Raw genomic sequence first — 22,207 nt, 5'->3', positions numbered from 1 at the left:
TGGGGGAGGGGGAAACTGCTGCCAGATCATGTTTATTTTGGGGGGGAACTGCTGCCAGATCATGTCTATTTAAGGCGGATCTACTGCCAGATCACGTTTATGCTGTAAGATCATGTTTATTGGGGGGGGGGGGGAGAGACTGCTGCCAGATCATGTGTATTTCTTTTGGGGGGGGGCTGCCGCCAGATCATGTTTATTTTGTGGGAAACTGCTGCCAGATCATATCTATTTTGTGGGAAAACTGCCGTCAGATCATGTTTATTTTTTTTGGGGGGGAGGGGGGACTGCTGCCAGATAATGTTTATTTTTTTCGGGGGGGGGGGGGGGAGGGGGACTGCTGCCAGATCATGTTTATTTGGGGGGGAGCTGCTGCCAGACAATGTTTATTTTGGGGCGGAACTGCTGCTAGATCATGTTTATTATGTGGGGAACTGCTGCCAGATCATGTTTATTTTTATTTTTTTTTTTTTTTGGGGGGGGGGGACTGCTGCCAGATCATTATTATTTTTGGGGGGAGGGGGAAACTGCTGCCAGATCATGTTTATTATGTGGGGGACTGCTGAGAGATCATGTTTATTTTTTGGGGGGAGGGGGAAACTGCTGCCAAACCATATTTTTTTTTTTGGGGGGGGGGAGGGGAAACTACTGCCAGATCATATCTATTTTGTGGGAAAACTGCTGCCAGATCATGTTTATTTTGGGAGAGGGGACTGCTGCCAGATCATGTTTATTTTTTTATTTTTTTTTTGGGGGGGGGGGGGGGGACTGCTGCCAGATCATGTTTATTTTGGGGAGGTGAACTGCTGCCAGATCATGCTTATTTATTTTTTTGGGGGGTGGGGCTGCCGCCTGATCATATTTATTTTGGGGGGAGAATGCTGCCAGATCATCTACTTTGGGGGAACTACTGCCAGATCATGTTTTGTTTGTTTATTTTTTTTTGGGGGGGCGGTTGGTGTAAGATCATGTTTATTCTGTGGGGAAACTTCTAGCAGATTGTTTATTTTGTGGGAACTGATCCAGGGGAAGGCGAAAAACCTTTCAAGGCGTGGGCCAATAAGCCTTAAAAGGGAAAAATTCCTTCCCGACTCCAAATGGCAGTCAGACGAATCCCTGGATCAGCTCTCCTGTGAATTGCCTAGTAATTCTGATCCTCCACCCCTTCCTATAGCCATATATTATAGTATTTGTTCTCTTGTGGATGTTGTTTTACTTCTTTCCCTTTTGTAGAAACAAACAAAAACACACACACACACACGTCCACACACACACACACACACGTACGTACACACACACACAGGCACACACACACACGTCCACACACACACACACACGTACGTACACACACACACGCACACACACGTACGTACGCACACACGCACACACACACACACGCACACACACACACACACGCACGCACGCACGCACACACACACCCCAACTTAACAATAGTGATTTTTTTTTTGTATTTTTGTTTTTAAACTGCCTGTTTATTTTGTGGGCACTGATCCAGGGGAAGGCGAAAAACCTTTCAAGGCATGGGCCAATTAGCCTTAAAAGGGGAAAATTCCTTCCCGACTCCAGATGGCAAATGGCAATCAGACAAATCCCTGGATCAGCTCGCCCGGAAATTGCCTAGTAATTCTGAACCTCCCTCCCCCCCCACCCCCCAAAACACACACACACACACACACACACACACACACACACACACACACACAGACACAGACACACACACACACACACACACACACACACACACACACACACACACACACACACACACACACACACACACACACGGAACACACACACTTAATAATAGTAATTTTTTTGTGTTTTTCTTTTTTGTATTTTTTTTGTATTTTTGGTTTTAAACTAACCCCAACCTCCCCACCCCCCATTTTCCCCTAACTATAAAAGTATATGTTTTTTTTTTCTTCATTGGAGCAGGACGCCTTAATGATGGTCTGTCTGTAAATGAAAAAGAGGACAATAAAGTTAGTAAGAGTCCATGGATATTGTATATAATCAGAAGATGACTTACTTAGGCGGTCCTGGTGGCACTGCAGGTGAAGAAGCGTCTCACCCGTCTCCAAGCCCTGGCGCATCTGAAAAAGAAAGAATAAAGGTTGCGTCACATGAGGGAATAAGGACACATGGCAGGGATATGCCCCAGATACAAAGCTAACAACACCAATGACTTTCTGAAGCCTATAAAACGTGCATCAGTCCCCTCAGTGGGTACAGAGCGCAGGATGATGTGTGTACCTGAAGTCTCTGCTTTCTTTCTATTCTGCAGGCTGAGGCACTCCTCCATTATTCCCCTGCTGAGCCCTGTGAGGATGAGGAGGGGAACGCACAGAGCCACAGACTAATGGAGGAGAGGCAGCCCTGTGAGGATGAGGAGGGGAACACACAGAGCCGCAGTCTAATGGGGGAGAGGCAGCCCTGTGAGGATGAGGAGGGGAACACACAGAGACACAGACTAATGGAGGAGAGGCAGCCCTGTGAGGATGAGGAGGGGAACACACAGAGCCGCAGACTAATGGAGGAGAGGCAGCCCTGTGAGGATGAGGAGGGGAACACACAGAGCCGCAGTCTAATGGGGGAGAGGCAGCCCTGTGAGGATGAGGAGGGGAACACACAGAGACACAGACTAATGGAGGAGAGGCAGCCCTGTGAGGATGAGGAGGGGAACACACAGAGCCGCAGACTAATGGGGGGAGTGTGTCAGCCAGGACAGCCGAGTTGCTACACTGCCAATAACTCTGCAGGGGCCCCGGGACCACAATGCAGTTGGGTAATAAACATAAATATGGTGGCCTCCATATACCTCTCGCTTCCGATTCCCTTTAAAGGAGAATTTACCCGCATGGGAATTAAATAGGAAGAACTTTTTTTGTGGTTCAGGAATGATCAGCAACAATACCCCTCTAGTCATAATTCAGGCTAATACCTGCTAGAGAGCTCATTAGAGTGACAGATACCGTGACAGAGTTGCAGGGCTAATACAATCAGCCAGAGGAACAATAGACTCTGCCTGTGAGAACTTACAAGTAATATAAAGGTTCGTACACACGTCGAACTGTAACAAGCTACCAGTCATCAGACCCGTCCCGTTCTAATGAGAGTTTGCCGGTGTGTACAGTGTCATCAGGCTGATAAGGATAGCATATTGCAGCACATTTATATATTACACACACTTGTACACATTCCGGGAACAACGCCAGGGGTTTCCTCGCTTGTCCTGATATCGCTGCCGGTTACCACTGGGACCCGATAAAGCAAGTCGGCCCTACATCTTGCAGCATGTCCGATCGACTCATGTGACCAATTTCAACAAGAAATTGGTCGCATTGTCGGTTGAGCATGCAATTGGCGGCACCAATTTTCATCTGATTTCGATTATAATAATCAAATCGGATGGTTAATCGTCCGCCAAGTTGTCTGATGTATGGCCACCTTTAGACAGGATGCGCTTTGAGTCCTATGGGAGAAAAGCGCTTTACAAATGTTATTGTATTATTGTATTATAGCTTTTCAGGGACACAAAAAGCAGATTTCAGTGATCTTTGGAAGCAATTTAAATGCTAAGCAAAAAATATTTGAAAATTAACCACAGTAACTAAAGTTGAGGAACACTTTTATTGAATTCTTCACATAGTAGTTCTTTAAATTAGGATGAAAAACAAAACATATCTATTAAATGTGACTGGTCACCCTTCTGACAGGTTTCATGTAGACAGCTAAAAAACACCCCAGGGGAAGTATGTCCAGATCTGCCCTAATAGGAGGAATAACTACCCCACCACACAATCAGGGCCGGTTTCCACTACAAAGTGATGCGAATGCGGCTACCTCCCGATGCGGAAGTGTATTGGAGGAGATGGGAAGCGGCTGCGGACGTGCGAGAAGCATGCTGCAGATTCTCCGATCGCTCCGCACATCATGCACACAGCGGAAACTCTTCCATTGCTGTGCATGTGTTTCAGGACACCTGCGGTGCGATGTGGCTATGTAGCCGCATCGCACCACTCCTAGTGGAAACGGGCCCTCAGAGTCTTCCTGTACTGTCCCTGATCATTCCAGTCGGGAATAGCATGCAGGAGGAGGAGCTTATCACAACCCATTTGCATAGTGTTAGAGCCTTCAGCAGAGGTCACCCACTGTGGACCGACTCTCCACACTGATCAGTAGTGGTCAGTGTTGCTCTTTGACATGCACATTGCTATAGGAGCCCCACTGTGTACTGTACAGAATCAGACTGGGAAGGTAGAACTGAGGTGGGGGTGATATGATGGCTGGGCAGTCATAAGCCATAGATTTAATCCTGATCTATCAGGAAGTGACATCACAAGGAGGGAGCCTATAGGAAGCACTACAGATGGCCACACCTATAGACAGGTTACAGGACAACTTACCTTGCTCTCAGAGTCCTCCGCGGAGCTGGTGTTGGCTCTGCCGGTGGGGCCTCCGGTGGTGATCCCTCCGCTGGTCCTGGAGTGGGTGGCCTGGAAATGGAAAACAGAGGTAAGTGTAAGAAGGCTGTGGAAATCTTCAATGGATATAATACAATTCTTATCCTGTATAACCGGCTGGTGGGCAGATCCCATACATGGACACCAAATGGTCAATTAGATGCTAATTATTCTTGCATGCAAATTTAATATAAATTGTATGTAGCTTGGAATTGGGCCAATCAAAAATGACAGGAAGAACATTTGTTTTACCCAGTTTCAAGTTGCATGAAATTTGCATGCAAGCCGGAATTGTATGCATTTCACTAATATCTTGTGATTGGCTCCCATTGTTATCCTACACCTGCATCCATTTTATAAGCTAACCATCAAAGTCCATAATCATTAGTAGCAAGTATTGGAGAATTACTTACTGGTCCTCTGCAGCTGGTGGCTGGTTGTCCTCTGCAGCTGGTGGCAGGATGTCCTCTGCAGCTGGTGGCGGTGGCTCGATGTCCTCTGCAGCTGGTGGCGGTGGCTCGATGTCCTCTGCAGCTGGTGGCTCGATGTCCTCTGCAGCTGGTGGCGGTGGTGGCTGGACGCAACTGCAGAAAAAGTGAAAGAGAACTATCAGTCACACAGTAAATACTTTGTAGGGCTAAGGAAGGAAGAAATAGCTTGTAATCTGTTTATTCTCAAGAGACAGCAAGGAGATACATATATGTAAAGTACTTACGGTTCAGCGCTTCCATTCACTTGTTTGGCTAATAAAGTACTTACATTGGATCCTCGATGTAGTCGTCTCGGATCCTGCAAAAAATGATAAGAAATAGCAGGATTTAATATTTTTATTATTTATTGGATTTATATAGCGCCAACATATAACGCTGTGCTGATGCTAAATCACCTCCTTCCTCTAGTGCAAGGAGCTATAGACCCTCCGGACCACCCCCACCAGTCCTTTCCCCGATCCCCCATGTCCCCCTCCAGCACTCAGGAAATAATGAGCTGCTGGGGGGGGACAGGGATGATTGGGGGAAAGTATTGGAAAGGCTTAACAGAGGCACTTTTTTCTAATGCATTTCTGCAGTAAGGTAAAGACTGAATTTCTGTACTGTGAATACTAATGTTCACCACTAGAGGGGCCTGGGGAGACTGCGTTCAGTCATGGAAGACCCCAATATAACACCTAGGCAAGGGCGTAGGAATAGTCATAGCAGCTGCTATGGGGCCCTGGAGCAGAGGGGGCCCAGGTGGTACTTGATGTATTCAAGTGACCATGTACTATATGCATTTTAGATCACATGAGAATGCAAATCTCCCAGTTACCTCATATCCATAGGGGAGGGGTAGGTGGTCATATCCATAGGGGAGGGGTAGGTGGTCATATCCATAGGGGAGGGGTAGGTGGTCATATCCATAGGGGAGAGGTAGGTGGTCATATCCATTGGGGAGAGGTAGGTGGTCATATCCATAGGGGAGAGGTAGGTGGTCATATCCATAGGGGAGAGGTAGGTGGTCATATCCATAGGGGAGAGGTAGGTGGTCATATCCATAGGGTAGAGGTAGGTGGTCATATCCATAGGGGAGAGGTAGGTGGTCATATCCATAGGGGAGAGGTAGGTGGTCATATCCATAGGGGAGAGGTAGGTGGTCATATCCATAGGGGAGAGGTAGGTGGCCATACCCATAGGGGAGAGGTAGGTGGTCATATCCATAGGGGAGAGGTAGGTGGTCATATCCATAGGGGAGAGGTAGGTGGTCATATCCATAGGGGAGAGGTAAGTGGTCATATCCATAGGGGAGAGGTAGGTGGTCATATCCATAGGGGAGAGGTAGGTGGTCATATCCATAGGGGAGAGGTAGGTGGTCATATCCATAGGGGAGAGGTAGGTGGCCATACCCATAGGGTAGAGGTAGGTGGTCATATCCATAGGGGAGAGGTAGGTGGCATTTCCCAAGTATGCCTCCAATTCATGGTCCCATGAAAGTTTTGCTATGGGGCCCCATAATGTCTAGCTACACCACTGCACCTGGGCATTCCCTACCTAAATACCTCCTTGTATCACTGAGGGCCCAAACGAAAGAGGTGTGTCTGCCATCCCCAGTGCTAATGGGGGAAATAGTGGAGCTGCTTGTGTATTGCTGTGTATTGTGTATATGGTAATACTCACCTCTTCACCACTTTCCTCCAGGCATCTTCCTCGTCGTCTCTATAAAAGGAAACAAATATAAAATGAGGTTACAATCCTTGTACAGCAATCTATTGCAGGTCAGACTATAAGATTCAGGTAATACTTACGTGAGGGGGGGCACCGGGTGCATCTCCATGGCAAATATGAGGTCAGCAGCCACGGCGGTGATGATCCTAGGAAATAAGACAGAGGGCGAGGCGTAACTTTTTATGTTATTGATGAATAAACTCAAAGGTAATACTTACACAGCAACTCAAGAATGGAAAGGAGTCCGGATAAGCGGCTGGAGGCTGGAATGTAATACATGTAATGAAGACACGTGATCACAGGGCCAGCTTATAGCATGGCAGATGTTATAGAGCATTAGTAGTGGGTCTCTTTCACACCATCCCTGTATATCTCCATGGCTATACAATGTCATGTAGAACAGGTAGGTGATTGGACACGCTGTTGTCTATAAAATGTCCCAGAGAGCTGATTGGTCAGTGGTAATACTTACCCCCACAGGTTCTCGGGTGTTGGGGTCTGCATGTCTTCGTAAGATCTGCAGGGAATAAAGCAGACATAATCTCAGCATACAAGTAAAAGACAACCAACTGCATCTTACAAGTATTGCCTGTGTGTGTCCTGCCCATCTGACTGCACACGTATCTGACAACTAACTGCAACTTACAAGGATTGCCTGTGTGTGTCCCACCCATCTGACTGCACACGTATCTGACAACCAACTGCATCTTACAAGTATTGCCTGTGTGTGTCCCGCCCATCTAAATGCACACGTATCTGACAACTAACTGCATCTTACAAGTATTGCCTGTGTGTCCCCCGCCCATCTGACTGCACACGTATCTGACAACTAACTGCATCCCAGTCTACACAGACTATCATGGAATCTTGATGCAGCCCCCTCCTATCATGTCACCACCCCCTCCCATTAGATTGTAAGCCTTTGGCAGGGCCCTCCCTCCTTGTGTATCCTATCTGATTGTGCGTTCTGCTCATCGATTAACATGAACTTGCATTACTCAGACTACTACTCTAGTGCATGATCTGGCATTGTGTGTCTTATTGCTTATTCCCTGTATTGTGTTGTCTGTAACCCCTATTATCAATGTCTGCAACCTAATTTATTGTACAGCGCTGCGTAATGTTGGTGCTATATAAAAACAATAAATAACAATAATTAAATACTTACGGCATCGGTCCATGGTTTCTGGTCAGGCGGTTCTGCACGATGGCCAGGCCAATCCTAAGCAATACAGGAGACAGAATGATTACATGAGCCATCATATTATCATAGCACATCTGTATATAGTCAGGTCTGAGCAGTATTAGTGACCTCGGCCTCATCCTGTAATGAAGTGATGTGTGATGATTTCATATGTTCACCTTCCCACAATAACATTACACATACAGTAAAAACATTTTAGAAACAAAAAGTGAATAGTAGATGAGATACTCACTCGACACTTGGTTCGTCCAGGATGTCCCTGATGAAGAGGGCGGAAGCCAAACGAGTAGCAAGGTAGCTGAGGGATGAAAGAGAGAATAATGAGCTATCTTTGCTTGAAATGGGACTCTGACATGTTTTGAACATGTACAACAGCAATCTTTCCATCTTCTGAACAATACGGGAACGCAAGTCAGTGAAGGTGAGAAAACTGCTATCACTAGTCTATGATAATGGCCTCAATTCACTACGATCATACTGGAGCTAATAAGGCAAGAGAAAACTTGCTACAAACAGTGAGAGAGTTAGCTTATCTCTTCATTCCTTAAGTTACCTCCTCTGTAGTTAAAGAGGCACTATGGCGAAAAATTGTAAAATTTAAAATATGTGCAAACACAGACAAATTAGAAGTACGTTTTTTCCAGAGTAAAATGAGCCATAAATTACTTTTCTCCTATGTTGCTGTCACTTACAGTAGGCAGTAGAAATCTGACAGAAGTGACAGGTTTTGGACTAGTCCATCTCTCTCTCTCTCTCTCTATCGATATATATCCATCCCATGTTTTTACCCTCTAAACTCTAAAGGTGCGTCTTATATTCTGAAAAATATGGTATATCACACATAGAACGCATGTATATCACACATCTGTTTATACTATAAGTGAAAATAAACAGGTAAAACTAAAAAATTTTGAATATCGTGCAAAAATCCATTCATTTTAGTCATTCAAATTAAAAGGTGAAACGGATACATGAAATAAGAACCCATTGCAGGTGTTTCGGATTAATTAGCTGATTAGAGTCTGACACTTTGAGCCTAGAATATGGAACATTTTCACACTATTCTAATGGTCTGAGATTTTGATTTTGGGGTTTTCATAAACTGTAAGCCATAATCATCAAAATGATAACAAATTAAGGCTTGAAATATCTTGCTTTGCATATAATGGGTCTATTTCATATATTAGTTTAACTTTTTAAGTTGAATTACTGACATAAATTAACTTTTGAGCGATATTCTAATTTTTCGAGTTGCACCTGTAGGCTTTGTAGACAAAGAAAAATGACTTACAGCTCGTCTCTTTCAAGGCCTGAAAATAAAAGAGAGAACATGAGTGAGATTATTCAGAAATATCAGGCACAGAATAGAGTATTGTAGGCTTTGTGGGATAAGCTGGTCCTCCCCTATAGTAACAATAGTGTCCTGCACTGACTACACGATTGTCGTGCCCAGGGCCAGGACAAGGTCCCCCCATTCAATTGTGCTCACCCCAGTATAGGTAAGAAATGCACCTGCAGTAATAAAAAGCAACTACACCTTTCCCCCAGTATAGGTAGCCAGATGTGCCTCCAATATTATGTAGCCCCCCACCCAGCAAAGGTAGCCAGATGTGCCACCAGTAATACATAGCCTAACCCAGGCATGGGCAAACTCGGCCCTCCAGCTGTTACAGAACTACAAGTCCCACAATGCATTTGCCTTTATGAGTCATGACTGTGGCTGTCAGACTCCTGCAATGCATTGTGGGACTTGTAGTTCCTTAACAGCTGGAGGGCCGAATTTGTCCATGCCTGGCCTAACTCCACCCAGAATAGGTAGCCAAACTGCCTTCACACACCCAGTATAAGTTGTCAGATGTGTTTCCAGTATTAGATAATCACCCCACCCAGTGTAGTTAGCCAGGTGTGTCTACAGTATTAGGTACCCTTTCTCCTCAGTATAGATAGCAGATGTTCCCCCAGTATTAAGTAGCCTCCCTCCTCAGTATAGATAGCAGATGTGCCCCCAGTATTAAGTAGCCTCCCTCCTCAGTATAGATAGCAGATGTGCCCCCAGTATTCGGTAGTCCCCTTCCTTACTAAAGATATCAGATGTGCCCCCAGTATTAGGTAGCCCCCTCCTCAGTATAGATAGCAGATGTGCCCCCAGTATTAGGTAGCCCCCTCCTCAGTATAGATATCAGATGTGCCCCCAGTATTAGGTAGCCCCCTCCTCACTATAGATAGCAGATGTGCCCCCAGTATTAGAAAGTCTCCCTCCTCAGTATAGATAGCAGATGTGCCCCCAGTATTAGGTAGCCTCCCTTCTCAGTATAGATAGCAGATGTGCCCCCAGTATTAGGTAGCCCCCTCCTCACTATAGATAGCAGATGTGCCCCCAGTATTAGAAAGTCTCCCTCCTCAGTATAGATAGCAGATGTGCCCCCAGTATTAGGTAGCCTCCCTTCTCAGTATAGATAGCAGATGTGCCCCCAGTATTAGGTAGCCCCCTCCTCAGTATAGATAGCAGATGTGCCCCCAGTATTAGGTAGCCCCCTCCTCAGTATAGATAGCAGATGTGCCCCCAGTATTAGGTAGCCCCCTCCTCAGTATAAATAGCAGATGTGCCCCCAGTATTAGGTAGCCCCCTCCTCAGTATAGATAGCAGATGTGCCCCCAGTATTAGGTAGCTCCCTCCTCAGTATAGATATCAGATGTGCCCCCAGTATTAGGTAGCCCCCTCCTCAGTATAGATAGCAGATGTGCCCCCAGTATTAGGTAGCCCACCCTCCTCAGTATAGATAGCAGATGTGCCCCCAGTATTAGGCAGCCCCCTCCTCAGTATAGATAGCAGCTGTGCCCTCAGTATTAGGTAGCCCCCTCCTCGGTATAGATATCAGATGTGCCCCCAGTATTAGGTAGCCCCCTCCTCAGTATAGATAGCAGACGTGCCCCCAGTATTAGGTAGCCCCCTCCTCAGTATAGATAGCAGATGTTCCCCCAGTATTAGGTAACCTCCTCAGTATAGATAGCAGATGTGCCCCCAGTATTAGGTAGTCCCCTCCTTAGTATAGATAGCAGATGTGCCCCCAGTATTAGGTAGCCCCTCCTCAGTATAGATATCAGATGTGCCCCCAGTATTAGGTAGCCCCCTCCTCAGTATAGATAGCAGATGCGCCCCCAGTATTAGGTAACCTCCTCAGTATAGATAGCAGATGTGCCCCCAGTATTAGGTAACCTCCTCAGTATAGATATCAGATGTGCCCCCAGTATTAGGTAGCCCCCTCCTCAGTATAGATATCAGATGTGCCCCCAGTATTAGGTAGCCCCCTCCTTAGTATAGATAGCAGATGTGCCCCAGTATTAGGTAGCCCCCTTCTCAGTATAGATAGCAAATGTGCCCCCAGTATTAGGTAGCCCCTTCCTCAGTATAGATATCAGATGTGCCCCCAGTATTAGGTAGCCCCTCCTCAGTATAGATAGCAGATGTGCCCCCAGTATTAGGTAGCCCCCTCCTCAGTATAGATGGTAGATGTGAGTAAACTCTCGATCATACTCCAATTGTAGCTCTGCCATTACCGTTGCTGGTCCTGTGTGTGTACAAGACTCTCATACTTACAGTCCAGATATCCGCCATTTTCAAAATCAGACTGAAAAGAGAAAAGTGGAAAGACACAAGTTAGTATTTCATGTTTTTACATTATATTCAACAACAACAACAACAACAACTTTCATCCATTCCTCACATGCCATGTCGGGTGTACTTACTGAGTCACTGTCTGAAACCTCACGGTCTTCACTGTAATGAGAGAAACAAAAACTGTGTCAGATACAGGAAGAGTAAAGTAACACAAATAGCAATACTAGGGAGCCTCTGGGGCAATCCATCACCCCCCTCCCCAGACAGTATTAGGTAGGTTCTGTGGTCTCTTGTTACATCCCTCCTCCCAGGTAGCAGCATTAGGTAGCCTTTGTGGCCCCCTCCATCACCCCCACCCCATACAGTAGTATTAGGTAGCACTTGTGCCCCCTTATCATTCCCAAATTATAGTATTAGGAAGCTTTTGGGTCTGCCCACCCCGATAGTAGTAGTAAGTCATTTTTGGCCCACTCTTAATGCCCAGATAGTTGTATTAGGTAACCTTTTAAGCCCCCCTCCATAGTAGTATTCAGTAGCCTTTGTACATCCCCCTCCATACTAGTAATAGGTAGCCTTTCTGCTCCCCCATGGAAATATTATGTACACTTTGTACACCCTCAATAGTAGTATTAGGTACCCTTTGTACACTTCTTATAATAGTCTTAGGTGGTCTTTGTGCACCCCCATAGTAGTATTAGACAGACTTCATGCACCTCTCATAGTAGTATTAGGTAGCCTTCATGTACCCCCCATAGTAGTATTAGGTAGCCTTCGTGTACCCGCCATAGTAGTGTTAGGTAGTCTTTGCGCACCCCCATAGTAGTATTAGGCAGCCTTCATGCACCCCCCCCCCCATAGTAGTATTAGGTAGTCTTTGTGCACCCCCATAGTAGTATTAGGTAGCCTTCATGCCCCCCCCCCCCCCCCATAGTAGTATTAGGTAGCCTTTGTGCACCACCCATAGTAGTATTAGGTAGCCTTCATCCACCCCCCATAGTAGTATAAGGTAGTCTTTGTGCACTCCCCATAGTAGTATTAGGTAGTCTTTGTGCACCCCCATAGTAGTATTAGGTAGCCTTCATGCATCCCGCATAGTAGTATTAAGTAGCCTTTCTGCACCCCCATAGTAGTATTATGTAGTCTTCATGCACCCCCCATAGTAGTATTAAGTAGCATTTGTGCACCGCCCATAGTAGTATTAGGTAGTCTTTGTGCACCCTCCATAGTAGTATTGGGTAGTCTTTGTGCACCCCCCATAGTATTAGGTAGTCTTCATGCACCTCCCCATAGTAGTATTAGGCAGTCTTTGTGCACCGCCCATGGTTATACTCACATGTCTATATCAAGGTCTATAAGAGAGAAAAAAAACAGGAAAGTAAATTCACCGGCTACTGCCGCTCTATATGGACATCAATCTATTACCTCTATATAAAGACACTTGGTGAGATGCTGCACATGTATTGATATACTTACACAATTTGCAGGCTAGTGTCCGAATGATCCACTGTTCGGATTGGAAACTCCCTATATAAGAAAGAAAGCAAGATATTATTAGCTATTGCTAATGTTACAGGAGGGTTACTAAACAGCATATGGATATACTCACAACATGGATGGAGGGCTCAAAGTTTTCGGGTCCTCAAGGTCAGACATAATTCTGTAGAGAAAAGAACAAAAGAAACATTAAGATCACATGGTCTGTATGACGTCACATCAGCCATAGTGATGTAATAACATTTTCCAATGCACAATATTACATTATAAATTGAGAACCCCGAACTACACTCTGAGCCGCAGCCCGGAAGGATATATGCAAAGAGGGCATCAGGATCCGGCCACATGTAGCCCGTCTTCTTATACTGGGGGACCTCTCTGGCTACTTATAGTGGGGGGCCTCTCAGGCAAGCTATACTGGAAGGTCTCTCTGGCTAACTATACTGGGGAGAGCACTCTCTGGCTACCTATACTGGGGGGAGATTTCTCTGGCTACCTATACTGGGGGGAGATTTCTCTGGCTACCTATACTGGGGGGGAGCACTTTCTGTCTACCTATAGTAGGGGGCTCTCTGGCTACTTATAGTGGGGGCCTCTCAGGCTAGCTATACTGGGGAAGCACTCTCTGGCTACCTATAGTAGGGGGCTCTCTGGCTACTTATACTGGGCAAGCACTCTCTGGCTTCCTATAGTGGGGGGCCTCTCAGGCTAGCTATACTGGGCAAGCACTCTATGGCTACCTATAGTGGGGACCTATCTGGCTATCTAAAGTGTGGGGGAGGGGGGGTCTCTGGCTACCTATAGTGGGGACCTCTCTGGCTACTTATACTGGGGGAAAAACTCTCTGGCTACTGGCTACCTATAGTGTGGGGGAGGGGGGCTCTCTGGCTACCTATAGTGTGTGTGTGTGGGGGGGGGGGGGTGTCTCTGGCTACTTATACTGGGAGAAACACTCTCTGGCTACCTATAGTGGGGGGTGGGGCTCTCTGGCTACCTATAGTGGGGACCTCTCTGGCTACTTATACTGGGGGAAACACTCTCTGGCTACCTATAGTGTGGGGGGGGGGGCTCTCTGGCTACCTATAGTGGGGACCTCTCTGGCTACTTATACTGGGGGAAAAACACTCTCTGGCTACCTATAGTTGGGGGGGCTCTCTGGCTACCTATAGTGGGGAGCTCTCTGGCTACTTATACTGGGGGAAACACTCTCTGGCTACATATTGTGTGTGGGGGGGCCTCTCTGGCTACCTACACGAGGCCAGCAGGGTAGTGGCTCACCCTACTGCTGCTGAAATTGTGGGCAGCTTTAAATACTTTTCCCCCTTTGAGTCGGAGGAACCCGGAGAGACACATAATTCGGGGTTCCAAATTCCAATGAAAATCCCACTGCACCGCTATAGTGTAATAACATTACATCTACGGTGGAACTCAAATCAGGCACTATGCAATTGCGAGCATGCGATGAAACCATCTGGGCAGTGTGAGATCTCGGTTATTGGAGAACCTCGTTCCACCCTGCCAGGGGAGCATACAGGGATGCCACTAGACTTTCAGGGAAAACTTTTTAAGGGAGGGGGGACCACAGGTCGAATGGGAAAATGTTATAGAGTAAAACTACATAATGGGGATGCAGTGAGAACTATTACAATATACTGTTTAACCACGCCCACTTTTAGGATGACACTTTCTACATAATACAATTGTTAATTAACCTCCCCCTCTAAACTTTCTCCCTAATTTTTATCATTAAAAATACTCTGAATATTTTCTCATTTTAAAGTGAAAAGTATACACTGTAGCAAAAAACATCTTTATTTCAGAGTCAAATATCATCATCATAAACTGTGACAGGAAAATAATTTGTTTTATAGTAAATAGGAGAAAAAGCCCCCTCCCCCAATTGATAAAGTTATTACTAATTAAATAGGGACATAGCTGAAAAGTCAAAACTGCTCTGGTCCATAAGGGAAAACGAGGTCTGGATGCAAAGTGGTTAAAGCCCTGCCCACTTTTAACCTGTTGCCGACTGCTACACGCCAATTGGTGTGAGCAGTGCGGCAGCCCCAGGACCGCTCTATTGGCGTGAGCGGCTGTCTATGGGGCTAGCAGGAGATCACGTGCATGCTGCGCCCGCATCTCCTGCTCGGGGGGGCGGAGCTCCGTCCCGCCTTCAGTCTCCGAGCGGCTATTGCCGTCTAATTACTTTGTACAGCGCTGCGATCTATAGCAGCGCTGTACTGGGGACAGCCGTGTGACACAGCTGTCCCCCTAGGACACAGGGAAGCGATCCGCTGTGATAAGCCGATCACGCTGACAGGCTGGCGGGGGAAGGGAGGGTTATACAGTTGATATAAAAAAAAGCAAAATGTTATTGAAAAAATAACATAAATAAATATTTATAAAAAAAACAAAAACACTGGGGGGGGCGATCAGACCACACCAACAGAGCTCTGTTGGTGGGGAGAAAAGGGCGGGGATCACTTGTGTGCTGTGTTGTTTTTGCCTTAAAGATGCAGTGGCCTATTTAATTAAAAATGGCCTGGTCACTGGGGGGTGGGGGGGATGGGGGGGGGTTAACACTGCCGTCCTCAAGTGGTTAAACCATAACTAATAATACTTTCTAGGCACCTTTTATTTCCCTTGTTTACTTGTGGACGTGTTTTTACAATCATTGCAGTTCTACGGAAAAAGAAAATAAATAATGCACAAAAATATACCTTCATTACAAAATTGCCTTCCATCACCATACAGTGTAGCAGTAAGGTCTGGTTCACATTAGAGTTAAAAAACGGTCTGTTCCTGGATCGGAAGGGAACGGATCATAACGGATGGGATCAGATCCAATGTTAACCCGTTTACATCCGTCCGTTCAAACGGATCCGTTTCCGCATGATCCGCTGAAAGGACCGCACGTTTCCTGCTGCACCAATTTTTCAGGACCGCTGAGCCCAGCGGAACAGAAACGGAAGCTGAAGCACTGCAGTGGGGCAATGAGAAAACGGAAAGTTTCTTCACACTAGTGAAAAAACTGACCGTTCTAAACAGAAAAATACACTTTAGGGTTGGGGGTCTGGGGGGGGGGGGGGGGGATAATGGAACATAAGCAGCGGAAAGATAATGGAGTAGCAACGTAGTGAAAACAGATCCAATTGGCCGGTGATAAGATCTATTTTCACTGATCCGTTTGCCACTTCAATGCAAGTGTGAACCAGGCCTTACACAATTTAAGTTTTACAATAAATGGGATAACAGCCAGAGAGTTTATTATCTACTGTAGCACTTCTACAATAATAATGGGTGAAAACTGAGAAACTGTATTTTTTCATGTTTTTCTTCTTTCTCTCTTTTATATGCATATGAAATAAAAACTCCTGAGGGGAAAAAAACTCAAAGGATGTCTAGTTTGTACTGAAAAAAAATGCTTTATAGATCACTAAAGGTGCCCATACATCAACTGTATGGGCAGATCCACCAAGAGACAGATCTCTCTCTGATTGAATGTGATCGGAGAGAGATCTGTTGCCTGCCCATACACCACAGGCCAATTCCTGATCGATTTCACCATGAAATCTCTCGGGAATCAGTCTTGTGACACCACATCCTGGGTGCGTGTGATGTCACACATGCCTACGTTGGGCCGGCAATCACGTGGGGCAGGTAAAGTATACTGCAACAGGCATCAGGGGGGACATTTTACATTGGGGAGTGCCAGAGCTTCCGTTGCATTTGTCTCTCGTCCCGAAATCGCACGCCACTGCCGACGCGAACCCAATTGAGCAAATCGGCCTTACATCTACAGCCTGTCCTATTTATACATTCGACCCAAATTGGTTGCATCATAAATCAAACCTATTATAACGATTAAAACCGATGGTCAATCGGCCGCCCCGACACCTAATGTATGGCCACCTTCAGGTGTCATAAGTAGTGATAAAGTTACAGCTTATTAAATAAGGGCATAGCTAAAATGTCAACTGTCCATACAGGGGAAGCAGGAGTGTGAAGTGGTTAATATCACTGCAATACTCACAGCAGTCGCTGGTCACAAAGTAGTCTTCCGCAGGTCAAAGGATTAGTAGATACGTCTGTAAATGGAAAGGAGACAGTTAAAGGACAGTCCTCAGCAAGTCTATACGGACACACATATGACTACAGGCATGACATCAGTGTTTGTAGTGCCATAAAGCAGCTGCTGTGCCTGCTACTAATGCTACATCTCTATGTATCAGATAAAAATATCAGCACAAGACGCCCTCAGTATAAGCCCAGCAAATTCCAACTTCATATCTACAGGGTGAGCCATTTACAGTGGCTTGCAAAAGTATTCGACCCCCTTGAAGTTTTCCACATTTTGTCACATTACTGCCACAAACATGAATCAATTTGATTGGAATTCCACATGAAAGACCAATACAAAGTGATGTACACGTGAGAAGTGGAACGAAAATCATACATGATTCCAAACATTTTTTACAAATAAATAACTGCAAAGTGGGGTGTGCGTAATTATCTGGAGTCTGCCATGATCGAACCTGTTGGAATCGTTTGACCAACGGTCTGTTACTGTTGTATGTGTGTACATATAATTAACCGACGTACAATGATCATTTTTATTAAAGCACATGCGTGAAAGTATCGCCTGCGTAGTAGTGCGACCAAAGAACACAGGCGCGGGTTTTCCGCACATTTGTACTAAGAGCGGTCGTTCCTTAACCTCCTTGCCGGTTATCCCGAGCTCAGCTCGGGGTAACCTGCGCAGGAGGATTTCTCGGGCCCAGCTGGGCCGATTTCTATCAAATAAAAAGCAGCACACGCAGCCGGCACTTTGCCAGCCGCGTGTGCTACCTGAGTGCCGCCGCAGCGCGGCGATCCGCCGCGTGCAGCGGCGAAAGAGGGTCCCCCCAGCCGCCCGAGCCCAGCGCAGCCGGAACAAACAGTTCCGGCCAGCGCTAAGGGCTGGATCGGAGGCGGCAGACGTCGGCTGACGTCCATGACGTCACTCCGCTCGTCGCCATGGCGACGAGGAAAGCGAAACAAGGAAGGCCGCTCATTGCGGCCTTCCTTGTTACTTTTGATCGCCGGAGGTGATCGAAAGTGCGCATCCGGAGCACCCTCTAGTGGGCTTTCATGCAGCCAACTTTCAGTTGGCTGCATGAAATAGTTTTTTTTTAATTTAAAAAAAACCCTCCCGCAGCCTCCCTGGCGATTTTAATAGAACGCCAGGGAGGTTAATGTTACATTTTAAAAAGGTTTATATACGTTTAGAATACCTCTCATGCTATTGCACGGTGTTCCCTGTCTGCCCACCGGCCAAGCAGGAAGTGACACGCACTTGCCGTCACTTCCTGCTTCGGGTTTGCGGAAGTGTATGGTTAAAATATGCTTCCACGCATGTGCGCCGCAACGTCATGTTGCTGAATTTTTACAAATCCAGGCGTCGCCGGAGACTAACATGACTTCCAGGCCGATGCAGATCGCAGCAACTCGACACATCGCCACAGCGCTAACGTGGTTTTTGACCTGCGTCAGGGATTCGTCACTTCTGCCGCGTCGCGCCATAACGTCGCAGTATTAAAGTCTCCATAGCCTTTCATAGCACGGCGGTGGGATGCAGTAAGATTACCACACTACCTCGGTGTGAAAGGGCCCTGAGGGATAATAAAGCAGCCCATGTATTGGCCTTTAGTATTTCCACTGCACATTTATTACGTTTCTTCAGTCATTTTAGGGCATTTTTTAACATCACTACTTTAACATTAAAGGGGTTCTGTGGAGTTTTAAAAGAGCACAAACAGACACTTACCCGGGACTTCTATCGGTCCCCTGTGGCTGTCATGTCCTGGGCCATCCTCCTCCGATCACTCGTTCCCCGTCATCGGTCAATTATTCGTCTAACAAGACGAATAGTGCGTGCTTCCGCTGGCGTCTCAGGGACCTTACTGCGCAGGCACAGTACGCTCCAAGAGACGCGAGCAGGAAAGAGCTTATAGGCCCAGAAGACCTGACACAGACTCCGCCCCCCACTAACTGCCACTCTCCAGGCTACATGTGCATCATGCTGATAAACACATAAACACAAATTGCTGAAACCAATCAACTTCAGGAAATAATCCTAAAGGGGCCCATACACTTACACGATTTTTTCCCGCTGATATACAGCAGATTCGATCACTGTGAAATCATTGCGCAAACGCTGACCGAACGATCGATTTCCATCCAAAATCGATTGTTCCCGTCGATCTGTCCACGTGGAAGATTTCGCTCGATCGCCGGCGAGTCGGAAGTGTGTCAATAGCGGCGTTCGAATGTCCGACGACCGACGCTAGTGGCAATACATTACCTGTTCCGCCGGCGCGTGTCCCTTCTCCGCGCTGGGCTTCGGCTGGCTTCACTTCTTCCTGTGTCGACAGGAAGTTTAAACTGTAGAGCGCCCTCTACTGTTTAAACTTCCCTCGACAGGAAGTAAAGTGAAGCTGGAGCCCAGAGCGTAAAAGAGACAGCGTAGAACGGGGGACTTGCGCCGGCCGGATCAGGTAATGTATGCGGGGGCGGAAGCAGCGGCAGCTCCACAGACTGTGAATCGGTTTCATAGTGAAATTGATTCAAAATCTGTATGCAGTGTAGGCAGCCAATAGATCCCTCCTTGATCAGATTCGATCACAGAGGGATATATCTGCTGGTCGATCTGGTGGCAATCGACCAGTGTGTGGCAGCCTTAACCTGCAGAAGCCATTACAGAGGCCTCATATGACATGTGTAGCCATAGTGTAACCCTTCAAATTATTTTTTACTGACAAACTTCTCAAAATTTACTGGCAAATATATATATATTTTTTACTGACACCCATTCCTGCAGCATGGAAAGGGTTCAGCGCTGAAAAAATGGGCATAGCCATGCAACATAATGTGGGCGTAGATACCCACAATGCAATGTTCTGACAGATTTACTGTCAGATTGATTATTTCTAACATGTCCGATCTGATTTCTGATCGATTTTTTGTTCATTTTGTTCGGAAATCAGATTGAGAATGTTGGGATTAATCAATCTGACTGTAAATCTGTCAGAGAATTGCGCAGTAAAGTTGGGGATGACAGTGTTGTTGGACTGCAATAACAGCATATGTGACAACACACAGTGCCCAGCGACACACACACTGAGCTCCCATAGAAAAGTGACATGGCAGGCTTCCACTAACCTCTCAACTGGGCATAGCAACAGCTGCAGTTTAGGGCTCGTTCACACTAGGAAATCGCAAAACGCAAGTGATTACCGCTAGTGTTTTTGCAGGAGTGATTTTTCCCGCTATAAACGCAGAAAAATCACTGGGCGAAGTAGTTTTGGGAGCGATCGCGATTAGTGGTTCTATAGATGCTAATCGCGATTGCTCCAGAAACGCTGGCAAAACACTGCAGGTAATGCGTTTGCGATAATCGCAAAAACGCCCGCGGTCCAGGCAGTGAGAACATTGCCATAGGGTAGAATAGGAGTAGCCTTTTGTAAAAACGCTAGCAGTTTGCGCGAATCACACGATTCCCGCTTAGATGTGAACGAGGACTTACAGAAGACTGAGAAGAAACTGGCAAGCAAAACTGTGGTGTGGTTTGCCCCCCTTCATTGCTCCTCAGGTATGGTAATGCTGAGCCCAGTCCATAGCATGCCAGTGATGCAATCCTCACAATTATAAAATAAATCTAGCAATGAGCAGAATAAACAGCATAAAAAGCAGAAATTAATTTCTATTCAGGTCTAATGTATTATACTGCAACCCTATGTTGGAACCGAATATGTAGCAAAGCAGACACAGCACTGGTCCAGCTAATGTAAAACACACATTGATCATCACTGTGTCACTGGCTGCAGTAGTGTCTCTGCTGCCCAGAGCTGTCTCACTAACCCACATGACATGCTGCTCAGTGCCAATCACCGCCCAATATCTCAGCAGTTATTCCACCTGTACACCCCAAAGTTTGAGGGTAGGGAGGGGGCCCCCCGATTTGGCCATGCGCAGAATATCAGCCCCCCAGCCCTGCTGGTTCACAATATAGGTTCTTATACTCTTATCTCGGGAACCAGCAGGGCTCCTGGGCTGTCATTTGGCACAGATGTATATCGGGCTGTCCCCTCCTTACCCTCAACATTTGGGATGTGTGGGGGGGAATACCTGCAGAGATATCGCCCCCAGCATAACACAGAAGGGAAATCCACACTCATCAGGCTGGCTGCTCGGTAATCCCGACTCCTCATTCGCTGCAGTGCTAGACGGAGGGGCGGGAGCTACGGAGGAAGGCAAAGGCTGGGCTGCAGTAGGCTGGCTGAGCCATGGGGCGGGACTGATTCCTGTCTCTACTGATTCCTGTGTCTCTGTAAACACTCCCTCCAGCGGCCCCGCCTCCCCTAGAAAGATCCGAGCTGTACTACAAACCAAATGTGTTACCGACCGAGAGAGAGGGAGGGAGACTCGGAGAGGGAAAGAGAGAGAAACGCTCGAGCAGGCAAAACACAGCGGCGGGGAAGGGGGGGACACACGGAGCTAATTATGTAATCGAGGGGTAAATACACATATTTATCATTAAAAAGAAACATTCAGGTCCACTTTGAACCATAAATACCATCAATTTGCAGCCATAACCTCAGAGACCCCAAATCATCATCTACTCACCTCCAAGGCACAGCTAGAAGTGATCAGAGCATGCCACCTAACTGCCAGAGCATGCGACCTAACTGCCAGAGCATGCGACCTGGCATTATGACATACCAGAGCATGCGACCTGGCATGTGCAACAGGCGGCACATGCCAGGTGGCATGCTCTGGTATGTCATATTGCCAGGTCGCATGTCCTGGCAGTTAGGTCGCATGTCCTGGCAGTTAACCACTTCACAACTGAGGGGTTTTACCCCTGAAGCATCCGAGCAATTTTCTCCTTTCAGCTCTCCTTACATTCATTCGCCTATAACTTTATCATTACTTATCACAATGAAATGAACTATATCTTGTTTTTTTCGCCACCAATTAGGCTTTCTTTAGGTGGGACATTATGCTAAGAATTATTTTATTCTAAATGTGTTTTAATGGGAAAATAGGAAAACATTTGGAAAAAAAATCATTATTTTTCAGTTTTCGGCCATTATAGTTTTTAAATAATGCATGCTACTGTAATTAAAATCCATGTAACTTATTTGCCTGTTTGTCCTGGTTATTACACCGT

The 22,207-nt window shown here is 46.5% G+C and overlaps 1 protein-coding gene across 5 annotated transcripts; it reads right to left on the bottom strand.

Moving 5' to 3' along the window:
* Positions 1-1,702: 1,702 nt before the first annotated feature.
* LOC137561099 (tropomyosin-1, isoforms 33/34-like) lies at positions 1,703-21,690 on the bottom strand. Of its 5 annotated transcripts, none has more exons than XM_068272352.1 (16): positions 21,661-21,690; positions 17,030-17,084; positions 13,112-13,162; positions 12,979-13,029; positions 11,634-11,664; positions 11,485-11,515; positions 9,178-9,196; positions 8,119-8,184; positions 7,851-7,904; positions 7,155-7,199; positions 6,763-6,828; positions 6,635-6,673; positions 5,241-5,270; positions 4,895-5,065; positions 4,425-4,514; positions 1,703-2,111 (listed from the first exon to the last, which is right to left on the bottom strand). In XM_068272352.1, the coding sequence occupies exons 3-16, from the start codon at positions 13,156-13,158 to the stop codon at positions 2,048-2,050; spliced, it is 804 nt and encodes a 267-aa protein (XP_068128453.1). In that variant the 5' UTR covers positions 13,159-13,162; positions 17,030-17,084; positions 21,661-21,690; the 3' UTR covers positions 1,703-2,047. The 5 variants fall into 5 exon arrangements, with proteins under 5 accessions (XP_068128453.1, XP_068128449.1, XP_068128451.1 ...); XM_068272348.1 differs by lacking the exon at positions 21,661-21,690 and adding an exon at positions 21,209-21,382; XM_068272350.1 differs by lacking the exon at positions 21,661-21,690 and adding an exon at positions 21,163-21,244.
* Between the last annotated feature and the right edge of the window lie 517 nt (positions 21,691-22,207).

This window comes from Hyperolius riggenbachi, chromosome 3 (genome assembly GCF_040937935.1).
Source record: "Hyperolius riggenbachi isolate aHypRig1 chromosome 3, aHypRig1.pri, whole genome shotgun sequence".
NCBI classification, from domain to species: Eukaryota; Metazoa; Chordata; class Amphibia; order Anura; family Hyperoliidae; genus Hyperolius; species Hyperolius riggenbachi.
This window is presented reverse-complemented; position numbering and strand designations above follow the sequence as displayed.